This window comes from Theropithecus gelada, chromosome 9 (genome assembly GCF_003255815.1).
Source record: "Theropithecus gelada isolate Dixy chromosome 9, Tgel_1.0, whole genome shotgun sequence".
Taxonomy (NCBI): Eukaryota; Metazoa; Chordata; class Mammalia; order Primates; family Cercopithecidae; genus Theropithecus; species Theropithecus gelada.
In genome coordinates this window covers 74,830,430-74,848,153 of record NC_037677.1, presented here as the reverse complement: position 1 = coordinate 74,848,153, position 17,724 = coordinate 74,830,430, and the positions used below count along the sequence as shown (strand labels likewise).

Genomic DNA, 17,724 nt, shown 5'->3' with positions numbered 1-17,724 from the left:
TAAATACTGTATACTTCTACTTGCATAAGATATTTAGAGTAGTAAAATTCATCGAAGCTGGGAGCAGTGGCCTAAGCCTGTAAATCCCAGCACTTTGGGAGGCTGAGGTAGGCGGATCACTTGAGGCCAGGAGGTTGAGACCAGGCTGGCCAACGTGGAAACCTCGTCTATACTAAAAATATAAACATTAGCTGGGCATGGTGGCACACGCCTGCAATTTCAGCTGCTCAGGACACTGAGGCACGAGAATCGCTTGAACCCGGGAGGTGGGGGTTGCAGTCAGCCGAGATTGCACCACTGCACTTCAGCCTGGGCAACAGAGCAAGACTCCATCTCAAACATATATATATATATGCAGATGAAAAAAGTTCTGGAGATGGATGGTAGTGATGGTTGGCCAACAGTGTGACTGTACTTAACGCCACTGAACTACACACTTAAAAATGGTTAAATGGTGGCCAGGCACAGTGGCTCATGCCTGTAATCCCAGCACTTTGGGAGGCCGAGGCAGTGGATCGCCTGAGGTCAGGATTTTGAGACCAGCCTGATCAACATGGTGAAATCCTGTCTCTATGAAAAAATAACAAAATTAACCGGGTGTGGTGGCATGCACCTGTAATCTCAGCTACTTAGGAGGCTGAGACAGGAGAATTGCTTGAACCCAGGAGGTGGAAGATGCAGTGAGCCAAGATCGCACCATTGCACTCCAGTCTGGGCGACAGAGCGAGACTCCATCTCAAAAAAAAAAAAAAAAAAAAAGAAAGAAAAGAAAAGAACAAAAGGTCGGGCGTGGTGGCTCTCACACCTATAATCCCAGCACTTTGGGAGGCAGAGGCAGGAGGATCACTTGAGGTCAGGAGTTCGAGACCAGCCCGACTAATATGGTGAAATTCTGTCTCTACTAAAAATACAAAAATTAGCCGGGCATGGTGGGGGCACCTGTAGTCCCAGCTACTCGGGAGCCTGAGACAGGACTATTGCTTGAACCCAGGAGGCAGAGGTTGCAGTGAGCCGAGATCATGCCGCTGCGCTCCAGCCTGGGCAAAGAGTGAGACTCTGTCTCAAAAAAAAAAAAAAAAAAAAAAAAAGTTAAATGATAAATTTTAGGTTAGATGTATTTTAACAATTTTTAAAAATGAATGAAAGGAAAGTATAAAGAAAGACTGGTATTCTTTCTTTCTTTATCTTTCATTCTTTTTTTTAAATTGTAGAACCAGCTGCCTGTCTCAAATTTATAAGTGCTCTTGTATATTCTGCAAAGCAGAAGAGGGCATAGCCTTCAGGTTCCCACAGAATGAGAGGGAATGTCAGCTTTGCTACATACCGTGTGTCTGACTTTGGCCAAGCATCCTAGTTATTCTGGGCCTTAATGTCCTCTCTAAAAAAGGGGCAGTGGTAACAGCAACAATGGTACCTGCTCTAAGGGATGCTCTCAGAATTACACAAGGGAAATCATGGAAAGCTGGAAAGCACTTTGCAGAGTACCAGCATGTGGCAAACACTCAAGGACCGGATTCTGTGTTTAGTATGACTATCTCCAAACCCCAAAGGCTGCCGGACAGAGCTCTGGCCATGTGGCAAGGCTGTACTCCACACTGACACTGAGGCCTTGACTCATCACTTTACCCCCCAGGGTCTTATTTCTGCACCTGCCTAGCAAGGTCCTTAGGCTACATGACTTCTAAGTCCCTTTACAACTTGAAAGGAGAGAAAAGCAAACAGGCACATGGACTGGAGATGGATGCACAGAATCTGGCATGGAGTGGGTGCTTAGACACTGTGTTTGGAACGGAACCAAATGTCCAGACAACACAAATAGGTTTCAAAGAATTTCACTGCACAGGAGTTCACATTCAGAGATCCCTGGTCTCCCATAGGAACAGAGGTATAATGCCATGACCCAGTTATGGCCAGAAGTATCCACCGGTGGCTGGGCACAGTGACTAACCCCTGTAATCCCAGCACTTTGGGAGGCCAAGGTGGGTGGATCATTTGAGGTCAGGAGTTCAAGACCAACCTAGCCAACATGGTGAAACCATGTCTCTACTAAAAATATAAAACCTTAGCCAGGCATGGTGGCCAACTCCTGTAATCCCAGCTACTTGGGTGGCTGTAGCACGAGAATTGCTTGAACCCAGGAGGTGGAGGGTGCAGTGAGCCAAGATCATGCCATTGCAATCCAGACTAGGCAACAGGGGGGAAAAAAAAGCAGCAGCATTCATCGGTTGTTCTCGTCCATCTTCCTCTTTCACTTTCTCCCTCACTGTACTCACACTAAGCAAGACTCTGAGTGTCAAAGGAGATCTAGTTGTACGGCTGGTTTATTCCTTCTTTAGCTATAAGATAGGACTAAGCTTAGGGTAATGGGGAAGAAATTAAGTGGCAAATGGAAGAGGAGACAAAAGATGAAGGTCTGGAGAAACAAGCAGATCCTCAAGTAGAAGGGAAAACGAACTGTTATAAATGGAGGACAAGAAGGCAAAGTGGAAGAAACTCTGCAGACCAGCTGTCCTCAGTAATATTCCTTCCCACCCTTCACTGACCCGAGAACAGTCTGCCTTTTGGCACCATGGGCCACTCGTATCTCTTCCTGAACAGAGGGTGGGGACTTGGACACACTGTGTGGGATGGGTCCATGAAGAGATGGTTGTTCTAAGGATCAAGGAACCCAGGACAAGGGGGCAGGGAGATTTGTCTATTAGTAATCTACATTAGCAGTCCCAACCTTTTTAGCACCAGGGACTGGTTTTGCAGAAGACAATTTTTCCATGGACTTGGGAACGGGGATTGTTTTGGGATGAAACTGTTCCACCTCAGATCATGAGGTATTAGATCCTCATAAGGGGTGTGCAACATAGATTCCTCCCATGCACAGTTCACAATAGGGTGCATACTCCTGAGAATCTGATGCCACCGCTGATCTGACAGGAGGTGAAGCTCAGGTGGTAAAGCTCGCTGTCCACTGCTCATCTTCTCTGGCTGTGCGGCCCAGTTCCTAACAGGCTACAGGCCGGTACTGGTCCGTGGCTCCAGGGTTGGAGACCCCTGATCTACACCACTGTCATATACATGTCCTTCCAGTGGATGGGTGATCTGTCCTACCACGTCTGTGCCCTGCAGAGCCACCCCAAGAAGGCTTCAGGACAGCTTGCAGTGCACGTACAGAGTTTGTGTCCACCTTGCAGGGATGATGCCATATATCCAGCTCCACATGGAAAGCCAGGCAGCTTTTCATGCAAGAGCTGCACTAGGCTCTGCAGTATGAGGCTATTAGCAGCCCCTTCCTCGTGGGGCTTCCAGTCTAGTGGGGAGATCACTAATAAGCAAGTAAACAAATCAATCATGACAGTTATTATTGTCATAGGGCTGTGGAGGAAAGAAACAGCAAGCCCAGGGAGTGAGTGACTAACCACCCATTTCACTTCTATCATGCCTGACTTAGTAACCTTTAATGCAGTAACATGCTTTTCCCTCTACAGAAAGATGCAGGACCCTTCACTCCGGGTCCTAATAAACCCCTACAGTCCTAGTGCCACCTCAACCCAGCCGTCTCTGATAGGACTTCCACTCCCCTGGCTCCCCAAGCCCATCACTCAGGGCAGCCTGCTAGTACTTTTCCTGGTTTATATCCAAAGTCTCCTCATACAAATGTCTAGAATCTGCAAGAAAGTTGAGTAAGGGCTAACAGGCCCGGTAAAGAACAATGACCACCTCTGCTGCTCCAACTATCCTATCTGGTTAAGAAAGAAGCCAGAGAGAAGTCTGTGAAACGTAGGTGTGGTTTTCTTTAAAAAGCTAATTTTTTCCGTTTACATAATGGAGAATATGCTACTTGTTTTAGAAAATACTCTACTCATTTTCTCTCCTCTACAATTACTCAGGTCCCACTTTAGTTGGGTTGAAATAGAGAACACCCACACAGGCTGGATGGCTAAATACTATTTTAGGGTGCCTTTGTCTGCAATTCACCAGTCCCAGAGCAGGCACCGCTTACATTTAGTTCGTATGAAAGGGTTTAGTCCTCCTCCCCATTCTTTTATCTATCCAAGAATTGCATATAGATTCCCTATGATGATATGAAGCAAATCAAGTTGGAAATCTGCTCAAAACTGGGGACATGACTGGGTCTCCAAATATCTCCATTCTTACTTACCACTCTTCTTCCCTGAATTTCAATGTTTCTCGAATATATACCCACCCACATATATACAACACCCTTCCTTTCCATCTGATTCACCTGCTCTCTGCCCCCTCCTCCCCAGACACTACTCAGCTCTGGTTGTTTCACTGCCAAAATCCCATCAAATTATTGAGCCAGTTCTGATTATCTTACCTCAGCAGGGGGCCCCTAGTGTCTCTTTTAGCATCTTGTTTATTTCCTTCACAAGGCTTGCCACAATTTGTAATTTCATGTATTGTTTATTGGCTATTTTCAGCTCCATAAGAACTAGCACCGTGCCTCCATTGTTTACTGCTGCATCCTAGCACAATGTGTAGAAAAGAGCCAATCAATAAAAAGACTGCCACTGTATCTGAGTTTTGTTTTTCTGGGTCCTTTAGCCACTGTTTGCGGGGGGGCAGGGGGGACGGGGTCTCGGAGTATCCAATATTGAGCCCTCCTACCACCCTGGTTTAGAAACCTTAAAGTGCTTAAAAATCACAGGGGAGTTTACAAAAGATGTGTGCTCCCAGGACATGCCCATTCTAGAGATTCTGGTTCAGTAGGTCTGAGGCAGGGTCTTTCAACACAGGAAGTCCAAGGTCCCTATTCCCTGGGGCCTTGACACACTATAAATGTCTCAGTTGCCCACTTAGTTCTACTTGCCCCAGGGCCAAAAGCTTTTCTCTGAGTCCCAGCCCTCTGACTACCTCATTGCCTTTTTATCTTTCGGTTGGTTCCCTTGAGAGCTGCTCCCACGCCCACCAGGATGTATAAAGTGTGAAGTGCTCAGAAGCAAGAAGGTATTGCTTCCTGAACTTCTTGATGTTCTTGCCAACAAAGTGGGACTTCTCCCAATGTTGACCATTACAAGAAAAAGCCAAACTTATCCCTCCCCTAAAGTAAAGACATTGGACTTTTGGCGAATCCCTCTGGGGACAGCGTCACTCGTGTCTGAGCATGGTTTGCAGCACAGCACACCTCAGCTCAGCCCGGCCCAGCTTCCCTTTGTTCAGGAGCTCAGCCCTCACTCCCCAGCACCTCCTAAAGGAGAAATTCAATGTAGGAGAACAAGCTATTCACCTTAAGGAGCCTTCTGTTGACAAAAAGATCCAGGTCTTATTCGGCTCCTATCAGCAATTCTTTTTAAACAAGGACAACCTAGCCACAATACACAATAATAAAACCCACATTTCCTTTAAGCTAAATGACTTCAATCTGGAAAGGGGGAATCCTATACTTGATTTCACCTGATTGTGATATCCTTGTTATGTTCACTTTATTCAATGAACAATAAGAACAAGATGTTTGGGAGAGAATAATACCATTTTATAAACTCCCACTTTAAAGCAGAACTCTAAGCTTTTCTAGATAGTAAGACTGATTTTTCTGAAAATACAATGTGTCTCGCTTACAACTCATGGAATGAACTTCAATAGTTTCTCAATGGAGTTACTAGTACTTTAACTATCCAAAAGCACAGGTCTTAAGATGGATAAGCCCCTAACTAGCCATTTTTCCCAGAACATTAATTAAATCCCAAGGGCTGAAGTCCAAAGCTAGTCTGGGTTGTAGCCCATATGGTTGCTTCTTTGTGGCTTTGTTTCCATTTATTTTAGCCCTGAAAAATATTCGCCTTCAAAACTAAACTTAGTAAGATGAGAGCAGAGGAGATGGCCCACTGGGCCCTTAATCTGGCTCATTCTGTGTCACAGGGCAAACCACCAAACGATACTGGCTTATGGGCCCTCTACTTTTTCCGATAACACTACCTTAACTCCTTCCATTTCTAAAATTCAATGAATCTTAGAAATCAGTAAGTGTTCACTGAAAATCATAAAATCACATGCCATATGAAATAACATATGTCTATGCCTTTAAAGATGGCAGGTCACATTGGAAAGCATGGCCATTTCCTCAAATACTAATTTTTAAGTTATATATTTTTAAATTTTGAACTGACACATAGTAATTATACATATTTATAGGGCACACGGTGAGTTTTGATACATATATAGTGATCAAATCACAATAATGAGATTATTCACCACCTCAAATATTTACCATTTGCTTGTGTTGGGAACATTCACAATCTTCTCTCCTAGTTATTTGAAAACCCTTAGTAAATTATTGTTGATGAGAGTCACACTACAGTGCTGTAGAATACTAGAACTGATTCCTTTTATCTAGCTATGATTTTATATCCTTTAACCAATCCCTCCCTATCTCTCTCACCCTCTTACCCGTCCCAGCATCTAGTAACCACTATTCTACTCTCTACTTGTATGAGATAATTTTTTTTTTTTTTTTTTTTTTTTTTTGAGATGGAGTCTTGCTCTGTCACCCAGGCTGGAGTGCAGTGGCACGATCTTGGCTCACTGCAAGCTCCGCCTCCCGGGTTCACACCATTCTCCTGCCTCAGCCTCCCAAGTAGCTGGGACTACAGGCACCCACCACCATGTCTGGCTAATTTTTTTTTGTATTTTTAGTAGAGACAAGGTTTCACCGTGTTAGCCAGGATGGTCTCGATCTCCTGACCTCGTGATCCATCTGCCTCGGCCTCCCAAGGTGCTGGGATTACAGGCGTGAGCCACCTCGCCCAGCCAAGATCAACTTTTTTAGCATTCACACAGGAGCGAGAACGTACAGTGTTTATCTTTCTGTGACTGGCTTATTTCATTTAACATAATTTTCTCCAGGATCACCCATGTTGCTATGAATGACAGCATTTCATTCTTTTTTCTGACTGGAAAATATTCCATTGTATATAAGTACCATATTTTCTTTATCCATTTGTCTGTTGATAGACATTTAGGTTTTCAAATCTAATATTTTGTAAGAAAATAAAAAAATTCAGCTCTTGTCTCTCTATAAACTTGAGTTTTATAATCTTCAGAAGGCCAAAAATGTCCTAAAAAAGACAACAGGTGCCAAGGCTAGGAAGGCCAGATGTCTGGACTTGATGCGTGTCCCTATAAACCTCTGGGAAGTGAGGACAACAAAGTACATTCTTGTACTGCAGCTCTTGCACCTCACCCCTGTACCAGACCCAAAGCTGGATACACATTTGCTTCTCAATAAATCCTGCTGAAAGAAAGACTTACCCTTAGAAGAAAACGTCTCAAAGGACACAGTTCTCAGGAAAAATTTGGTCTTCAAATCAGCAGAAATATTTTCTAAAAGTTAGCAGGGGTAGGTGGAGCAGAATATATTTATGAAAGCTGTCAACTTTATATTTCACCAAGTGAGAGCATGTGAGAAAGAAAACAAACAAATCCCCTCCCCATCATTTCTTCACAAAATGAACATTTTAAGAACAATTTCTAAGTGAAAGGTTGTTCATAGACTTTATTAAAAAAAAAAAAACCTCACTATATTCATTTATCTTATATTTATACTTTCGCCAAAAAGCAGTAAAAACTATAGCACAGGCTGGCCCCTGGGAGCCACTGAACTGGGTAGAGTTCCTTCCAGCCTTCCATGAGAGAGTAGGAAATTAGTAGTATGAAGAGAAATACCTGAAAGAGTGAGCAACAAGAAAAAGGATCAAGATGTCATGCCAGAGAAAACAGGAGGAGCCAATGGGGCAAAGCTGCAGGGGAGTGGGGGAGATGGGTAGGCTGCCAGGCAAAAGGCAGCACAGGTGGGTCAACTAGGCAAGTCCTGCCTCAATGCCTCTGCTCAGTCCAACACCGCTGACGCTTCTCCGAGGCAGTTCCCGGACAAGGAAAAATAGAGGCAGCTGCTGACATGGCTTCCACTTTTTCTGCCAACACCACACTAAGGATTCCCCTGAGGGTGAGGCCCACAGATCTGGTTTCCCTGGAGACAAGACGACAGGCTGGATAGTTGCATCTGAACAATGGGGCAGAATAAACCAGACCGGGAAGTAGTTCAGAGCTTTTTTGTCATGCAGTTCATTCAACTGGGAATGAGAGCTAGTGTTCACACCATGACCATGTTGGCTACAGGATGTGCTCATTGACACTGATAACAAAAGTTGTCTAAAATTAAATGAATCATAGGATACTGTTCCAGCTGAGGAACAAACCTTGGTAGGGGAGACAGGTGACTCTACCTCAACTCAAAAGACCATACCAGAAAAACGCCAAGTGGCATCCTGCAGGGTTCCAGCAGAGAGGAAAATTACTTTGGAGATCATGCTTCCAGAGACCAACATTATGCAGCCCAGCATCTAATTACTCATCTTCTGAGAACCGCACTCCTAGATCCTAAGTGGGAAATATGGCCCAAGTCTAACAAATCAGCTTATTCCAAATGCCATCATCACAGGGACTGATTCAGAAATGGGCACATGCCCCAAGCCAGATAAATGACACTCAAATAAGGGACTTTTTAGAACTAGGAAGGACAGACTGTTATTTTACTATGTGGTAGGCAGAATCCTAAAGGTAGCCATCAAGATTCCTATACCCTGATAACATAATCAAACACTAATCTAGGTACTTCTATGAAGAGATTTGCAAATGTAATTAAAGCTTTAACTCAGCTGACCAAAGATACAGATTACTTGGCTGAGCCTGGACCAATCAGGGGAGGCCTTTAAAATGCACAGCATTTCTTCCAGTTGGTAGCAAAAGACAACATCAGAGAAATTCAAAGCACAAGGATCTGCCATGCTGTTGCTGACTCCAAGATAAAGGGTGAGGAGGGGGAGTGTGACAGCCTCTAGAAGCTGAGAGCTGCCCTCAGGTGACACCCAGCAGGGAAGCAGGACACATAGTTGCACAACTACAAGGAACTAAATTCAGGCAACAATCTGCAGAAGCTGGGACGGAGGCTCTTCTCCAGATCCTCCAGATAAGAAACTACCCCAGCCAGTGCCTAGATTTCAATTTCATGAAACCCTAAATAGAAAACCCAGTTGAGTCCACCCACATTTCTGACCTGCATAACTGTGAGCTAATAAATACATGTTTGAAGCCACTAAGTTCTTGGTAATTTGTCACCCATTAATAGAAAACTAATATACACTGGAATTAGTGACTAAATAATTTGTCCCTAGAGAGGGGCTGACCTAAATAAAGATGAAGCCAATATAGAAAAAGAAGAAGTGAGAGATAGGAATAGATGGCATCTCCATGATGAGTTTTCATCCCTGGACCTAGCCATGCACAGAGCCTATCCTGATCCTAAGTTTTCAGACATATATCAATAACATCCTGCCTGTTCTTATTAAAACCAAGTTGAATTGACTTTCAGTCACATGGTAAGAATCCCAGATACTTTGTAAAACATCCTCAATCAATCCTGAATTAAGGCCTAACCCTACAGACTGGGTTTGCATTTGAATACAAAAATACAGCTGCCTATTCTTACAGAAATAATACCATTCAGTCAGCTCAAGAATGTGAAAGGCCTAAGAAGCCTCTTTCTTGACTATTTTCACAAAATTAACACAATTTTGAGGAAGAAACACATCCTGAACAAAACAATACATACCATCTTGAGGCCTGATATGGCTTGATGCCAAAATACCTATAAGATAAACTGTGGATGCTAATAAAAACACAATCTAGTCTTTCACATGGAGATACACAAAGACATAGACACATGCATACTGACTCAAAGAGGGACACTGCATGCGTGTAAATTGTCCTACTTTTAACAAAATTAACATATTAAAGCATTCTTCATAGATATCTTTGACACTGAGGCTAAAGTTTAGTTATTATGACCAACATAATTGAACAGATAAGAGTTAACAGTAGTATATGAAGAAAAATTAATTTTTCATATTGATTTCAGGTAAATAAATCATCTCTTTCATACCAAGCTAAATAAAAATAGGTATCTCTTTTGTAAAATAAGACTGCAATTACAGATTCAAGGTTAAACTTCTTAATATTGATACTAGGTCATTATTGAACATCTGTTGCTTGCTGTTAATTTATTACATTTGTTTCTTATAAGATAGCCTCTTCCTCTAGATTCTAATGGTATTCCTAAGGAATTTGTCCTCTTATGGTAGAACCACAGTCAGAATATAGCACAGCACAAGTCTGAATCCATGCCCATTGTGAGCATCTTCTCTTCCTCTGGTTCCTCAATAACCAGTGAAGGTGACGATGACAAACACAAATCTGGAAATCTCCTGACTATTTTTGATAAAGTCAATACTAAATTTCAAAGCAGTAACAGAAGCAGAACACACCTTTAGAATGCCCTGTAGGGTCAATTAACAGCAAAAATATTTCTACCTTATTCTATAAACACAAAGAGCACTTATAACAAATTCTTCAGAATAAGTTACAGTAATATTCTTTCCATTAAAGAGATGCTATTATCCTCTCACTCTAACCCATTTATGCCTAGTGTTCCATTGTTGGAATGCTCAGCATGTGGGAGTATTTATATCCTACTGCTCAAGGTCATCGCCAAGGTCTGATTGCAAAAATTCAAAACATTGCAACCTTGGCCATAAATGGGCTAAGCACTCATAAAGGGAGCACAGTGCAGTATCAGAGAACTTGTGCTTGCCTTTTTCAGATGCTTTAGGTTCTACTAGTTACCAGGTGAAATGGCTTAGCCAGTGTGACGGTGTTAACATTCCTCATGAAGTAACAACATGACTGAAATTTCTCCACCTTGAAAAATCATTTCTCTTTCCTACTCTCTACCTCACAGAGTTAGAAATGGGGAAGCAAGGTGGGAAGAATAGATTATCATCTCCTTTTGAACCTCACTGTTGAGTCTACCAATTTCTTCTCCCCTACAAAAGACAACACCATCCTTTCCCATTCCATGACCTGTATATTACAGGACTCAGCAACTTCCATCTGGGTTGGTTTCTTACTCTCCATCAGTGGTCCCTGACATACTCAGTTACTTCAATGTCCAGGCTGACAATCATGCTAATGTCTTGCTTCATAATTGCTCAACCTCCTCAATTCCAGTGTTCCTTCCACTTCACTATGGCTGGCCACCTCAGCAAGTTGCCATAAACTTCAGAATCTCAAACCTTCTAAACATAGTCCCCATCCCCTCTATCTCGTTCACTCCCTGCAACTGAACTTATTCTGTCCTCCTAATTCTATTAAGGTTTTACATTTTTCTATGTTCCTACAATGAGGCATCCCACTTAGACTCCTTACCATGTGAGAAACATATATGGGAGAGACAGACAGCTGTCTCTATGGTTTGATTCTGGGGACAAAAAAAAAAAAAGTCAGTATACCCACCTAGAAGTATTCCTCCCACTGATGCCTTAAGTCTTAGCTACCTTGAAATCCTCACCATTGGAGGTATAGAGTTTATTGGTGTGCAAAACACTGATGCAACATTTATCCATTTTCACATTTTAGGATTTAGCATCTGCTTCTTTGTGCTCAACACATCTCTCTTGGGTAAACCCATTAACACATGACAAGATTGTTTTATTTTTTTCAGATTTATAAGCTGCCTTCTTAGGCCTGGAGAGGATAAACGATAGTGATGGTCAATGCCAGCCACAAGACAGTTTCATGGCCAGTAAGCCTCAAAGACAAGGGAAATATGGAATCCATGTAAGGTCACTAAAGCTTCTCCTTCAAGGTCAATTGGCTTGTGGCTGACCTTACCTACATGGCCTTGAAATTCCATGTAAGAAGTAAAATGAAAACAAACTCATATTCACTCAACTGACATTGTTTTATCCAAAAGGTAAATGCAGAATACCTTCAAAGTATCTATCAGATAAGAAAATAAAGTGTTTTTCCTGAGCACAGAGGCCATCAGTTTTTGAGGTGACCGTTTCCTTCTGTATGATATGACATAGGAGTTGGGTTGGGTGAGTATAATAAAGGAGAAGAGAAGGCCCATGGTGACCCAGAGCTTCAGCCTGCTCCAGCCATACCACTCCAGATCCCCAGTTGATCACAATTCTTCACTTACCATAATGTGGCCTCTCTCTTGTGTGAGACTGATAAATAACTGTGCTAAGCACATATATCACTTCCATTGCACTACTTACTATTCACTCCCCAATAAGGCTTCAGATGGTGGGTTGGCCAGGAGGAGGCCTTAATCATGAGTCACTTAGTTTGCCTTATTCCATCCCTGATGGGAAGCTATGGCTACATTCTGAAAGCACTGGGAAATGGAAAAGGGGTAGAATCAATGAATGTTAAAATTGAAAGGCCTCACTTTCAATATATGATCTCACTTATAAGTGGAATCTAAAAAAGTTAAACTTTTAGTAGAGTAAAATAGGGTTACCAGAGACTGGTGGGGAGGAGGTGGACAGGGAAAGAGGAGACATTAGTGAATGGGCATAAAGTTTCAGTTAGACAGGATAAATCAGTTTCGGTGTTTTATTGCACCACACGGTGACTATAGTTAATAACAATATATTGTATATTAGCTGAAATAGAGGAACTTAAATGTTCTCATCACAAAGAACTGATACATATTCAAAGTGTTGAATATGCAAATTCACCTGATTTGTTCATTCCACAATGTACACATTTATCAAAACATCACGTTGTATCCCATAAATATATACAAATGTACAATTATTATTTGTCATTTAAAAATCTAATTAAACTTAAAAAAAATATCCGAAAGGACACCTAGACTTAGCCCAGTTCAAAACTTCCTACAGAGTTAGAAGTGGGGAAGCAAGGTGGGAAGCATAGATTATCATCCCCTTTTGACCCTCACTGTTGAGTCTACCAATTTTTTCTTGGTAGTTTTAGTTTACAAACGAAAACTAAAAGAAGTTGATGTGGTTCTATTTCATATATAGTCTGGGAGTTGGAAACAGTAGTTTGAGGACCCAATATGGCTTTTTTTTTTTCCCAGGGAAGGAGAGATTCATTAGTTTTCTTTATAAATATATTATTTTTCTTAACTGGAACTGAATCAAGGAATGTGATCTACAAACATACAGAGAGTAAAACAACATTTTTCTTCATTTTATCTTTCAAGTACCTTTCTGATCTATTGAATGCTTATGAATTACACGGACTGGCAGACTGACTAAGACCAAGGATTAAGGTGGATGAGACACTGACAGATCTCAAGTCTACAATATTTTCCTGTCAGGATTCAAAAGATCCTAACCCCCAAAATCTGATGTCTTATAGAGATAGAGTCATACAGCTCAGGTGAATGTCAGTAGGGAGATTTAATCAGTTTTTTTTCTGGAAAAAACTCCTATATCCTAGTCCCAGAGATACCAAAAACTGTAAAATAAAAAATGCAATTCCTATCAAGAGACTCAAAGTCAAAAACTGGGAGCTCCAGGCTGGCAGAAGAAATATGAGACTGGCAGGTGTCAAATCTATACTCATGCCAAGTGGAAACAAGAAGTTGGTGAGCTCTCCAGCCCACTAGGAAACTATGAGAAACACACACAGAGACAACATACGCAGATACGCTACACTATGTATCACCGTGCCAGGCAGAGAAGACCTCGGGTCAAGTGCCAGCTCTGGAATCAAGCTAAGCCCCATCTGTCAGTCACAGAGCAAGTGGACAAAGAAGTACAAATAGTAGAAGTGAAATACCAGATGTAAAATTTGAGGAATATATAAGGTACATATGTAGCATCCTGTAATTATTACTTAGGTACAACATATGGAAACATCTGGAAAAAATTTGTGGACTATGATTCTCATGAGGCTCAAGAAACTCTTTTGGTTTTAGACTTGCAAGTTGGTATGGAACAGAGTGCAGTTACGGAACTGGTAGGTTCTTTATAAGGATGTGTGGGCAGGTGGTGAATAAATAAAATAAAGGAACAAAAACCAATGAAGAGAGCTAACATAACAAAAAGTTCTACCTTACATGTTTATTTAGAGATGGGAGGCATACTCCCGTAAAAAGTCAGCTGTACAGAGACCAGAAAACAGCTCATAGTAATAAAAATATATACGATAGATAACAACAGCTCTTAATAGTCAACAACCAGAAACAAGTATACAATAAGTTACAGCAAAGCAAATGAAAACTACGACTATATACCAAACATGAATGACCCTCATGAATGTAACATGGAGCAAATAAAGCCAGACACAAAAGAGTGTATCCATGAATAAAACACTAAAAAATACTAGTTATCTTCATAGGAGAGTAGTGACTGGAAGGAATTACAGAGAGGCATCTGGGATGCTGGTAATATTTTGTTTCTTGATTTATGTGCTGACTGCATACTTTGTAAGAATTCATTCAGCTGTATACCTATGACCTGTGTACTTTTCTGTATTTTCTATCCCTATTATTTTCTATCCCTATTAAAAATATTATAGCAATGTTTCCCATTTGTGTTCCATAGGGACTCTGTCGCCTAAAGAAATGTGATTAGGTGGTTCTTCTGTAAAAGAGTTTGGTGTTCAATAAGTTGAGAAATGCTGGGAATGACATAGGACATTTCAATCCATGAGTGGGAACACATCCACCCTCCTTGATGGTCTCTGACCCATTCATACTGCACCTCCTTCAAGTTTCCCCAAGGCTTTTTTCTGGTCTCCCAAATTTTGGCCACAACAGAAACTGCGTGAAAGAATGTGGGTCAATCTATATAGTTCACCCCCTGATGGAAGAAAACCACTGTCAGCACATACTGTATTCAACCAGTCTGAATCAGCAGCGTCACCTCTGTATGGAAGCGTGCACATTTAAAATATGGCGCTGCCTGCTGTTTTAGATGGACCTCTCCATCCAGCGCTCTTACGCCCAGGCAATCAGCGCAGTAAGCTGGCACATACTTCATGTCATTTGCAAATACAATGTAGTGAAGGAATATGGAAAAGCAGATTTTCAAATATAGCTTTTCACAACTGCGATTTGGGAATGCTCAAGTGATCTCAGCATCCTTATGGGTTTGCAGCTCAAGAAACAGTTTCTCCCAGATACTTGAAAGTTGTCATGAGTTGACTCTTACAATCACCTAATTTTTCTAGTCACTTATGTCAAAACAAACCTTTGCTCCTTTACAGCTAGCATTTTGCTTGTTCACGGTGGGGTGGACAGCTGCATTCACTGATTCAGGCTCTTGCCTCTTTTCTCTTAAACTCTTTTTCACTCATTACCATGAGGAAGATTAGAATTTGGAGCCTGTCTGTATGCATGCACACGAAAATAACAATTCTGTGTCCTTATCTTTAGGACATTTTTTACCACTTTAGCTATTTAACTTGGCTTAACCAAGCAGCTGGTTTACTTTTAGCTATTTATTTCTACCACATTCTAACCAAAAGAAAGAAAAGAAAAAGAAAATCACCTAAATTTAGTGAAGTACCCTTTTTGTGGAGTGGGAAAGGAAGAGGAGGGAGCAATGCATCTTCAAAACGTCAAATAAACAATTTGCCTAAAGCCCATCAATTCTCTTTTTGGCATCTGATCATCAGGTCTTTTCATTCTCTTTGCTATGACCCTAATCAGACATACTAAATACCACCCACTACTACTTAATTTACAATGAAGACAAGAAGAGCCAGACAGAGTATTCCAAACCAATGTCTTAAGCAAAGGCATTCATAATAATAGACATCATAATTACGTTACATTAATTTCATACAGGAGAATTCAATTACATATTCCAAAGAAAATCCAGAATAAGCTAATTAACATCATGATGTCCAGTTTGGTGGGAAATCATTTGGATTGGAAAATATGGCTTCATGTCTCAAAGTCTACTAAGAAAATCACATTGCAAACACCAAACTATATCATTCTCAGTGGATAAACAGTAAGCATGATTATGTTTGAAATTGCAGAAGCCGTTAGGAAAAACAGAGATGTAGACAAAATAAATTTAAGAGAAAATTTTATAAATGTTAACTGTCACAGCCATGGTTATATAATCCTGAAGAAAAGCTGAAAAGAGTGTAACAAAATGACTGCTGGACTTCGGTTAGGGCTAAGACATCATGAGCTGCCTCACAAACAATATTTTAAATATGTTTGCTCCAGAAGAAGGAAAAACATTACCAATTGAACAAAGAACTATAAGTATTACAAGTTCACTTAAAAGCAAAAATACTAAGTTTTCATCAGAACAAATTCCTAGTACTGTGAAAAAGAATGGTAAAACTCATGATTGGCTAATTAATGTTCTTATAACCAGTAATGATTGCACCTACCTCATTTAAGTCCTGCCGAGTTTCAAAAGCATCCTTTGGCCAAATGACAGTCCTCTGGTCTGTTCTATAAAATACAAAGAAAAATTATTTCCATTTAAAAGAGACTTTTCAATGATGTACATGTGAAGCTGGTGGCTACAAATCTGGCTGTACCCCTGATAAAAAACCCTTGGTGGTGTCCCACTGCCTGTAGAATAAAATACAGACTCCTTACAATGGCCTGTAGCATATTACAGCACTTGAACCCTGACAACCTTCCTGGCCCCCTCTCCTACCACTCTCACCCTTGTTCACCATACTGCAACCACCCTGGCCTTCTCTCTGTTCCTTGAAAATGCAGTGCTTGCTCCCTGTTCAAACCTTCACACTTACTGTGCCTGAGCCCAGACTGTGGTTTTGATTTGCACTTCTCTAATGATCAGTGATGTGAGCTTTTTTCCATTTGTTTTTTGGCCCCATGTATGTCTTCTTTTGAAAACTGTCTGTTTGGCTGGGCACAGTGGCTTATGCCAGTAATCCCAGCACTTTGGGAGGCTGAGGCGCGCAGATCACAAGGTCAGGAGTTTGCGACCAGCCTAGCCAATATGGTGAAATCCTGTCTCTACTAAAAATACAAAAATTAGTGGGGCGTGGTGGCAGGCGCCTGTAGTCCCAGCTACTTGGGAGGCTGAAGCAGGAGAATCACTTGATTGAACCTGGGAGGCGGAGGTTGTAATAAGCTGAGATCGTGTCACTGCACTCCAGCCTGAGTGACAGAGTGAGACTCTCTCAAAAAAAAAGAAAGAAGAAAAGTGTCTGTTCATATCCTTTGCCTACTTCTTTTATGAGGTTGCTTGTTTTTTTTTTCCTTGTAAATTTGTTTAAGTTCCTTATAGATGCTGGATATTAAGATCTTTGAGGGATCCGTAGTTTGTAAAAATTTTTTCCCATTCTGTAGATTGTCTGTTTACTCTGCTGATAGGTTCTTTTGCTGTGCAGATGCTCTTTCATTTAATTAAATTCCATTTGTCAATTTTTGCTTTTGTTGCAACTGCTTTTGGCCTCACCGTCATGCAATCTTTGTCTAGGCCTATGTCCTAAATGGTATTTCCTAGGTTGTCTTCCAAGGTTTTCATAATTTTGGGTGAAAACCAAATACTGCATATTTTCACTTATAAGTGGGAGCTAAATGATGAGAACACATAGACACATAGAGGGGAACAACACACACTGGGGCCTTTCAGAGGGTGGCGGGTGGGAGGAGGGAGAGGATCAGGAAAAAATAACTAATGGGTACTAGGCTTAACACCTGAGTGATTAAATAATCTGTACAACAAACCCCCATGACACAAGGTTACCCATGTAACAAGCCTGCACTTGTACCCCTGAACTTAAAATAAATGAAAGGAAGAGGGGAGGGGAGGGGAGGGGAGGGAAGGGAAGGGGAGGGGAGGGAAGGGAAGGGAAGGGAAGGGAAGGGGACAGGAGGGGAGGGGAGGG

At 41.5% G+C, this 17,724-nt stretch overlaps 1 protein-coding gene across 12 annotated transcripts in view; it reads right to left on the bottom strand.

The window, feature by feature from the left end:
• FAM13C (family with sequence similarity 13 member C) overlaps nucleotides 1–17,724 on the bottom strand; it is a 114,969-nt gene that overhangs the window by 39,614 nt on the left and 57,631 nt on the right. For all 12 annotated transcript variants that reach the window (XM_025396762.1, XM_025396765.1, XM_025396769.1 and 9 more), the window contains one exon: nucleotides 16,246–16,309. In XM_025396762.1, the coding sequence (XP_025252547.1) occupies nucleotides 16,246–16,309 (64 nt within the window). The remainder of the gene's footprint in view (nucleotides 1–16,245; nucleotides 16,310–17,724) is intronic.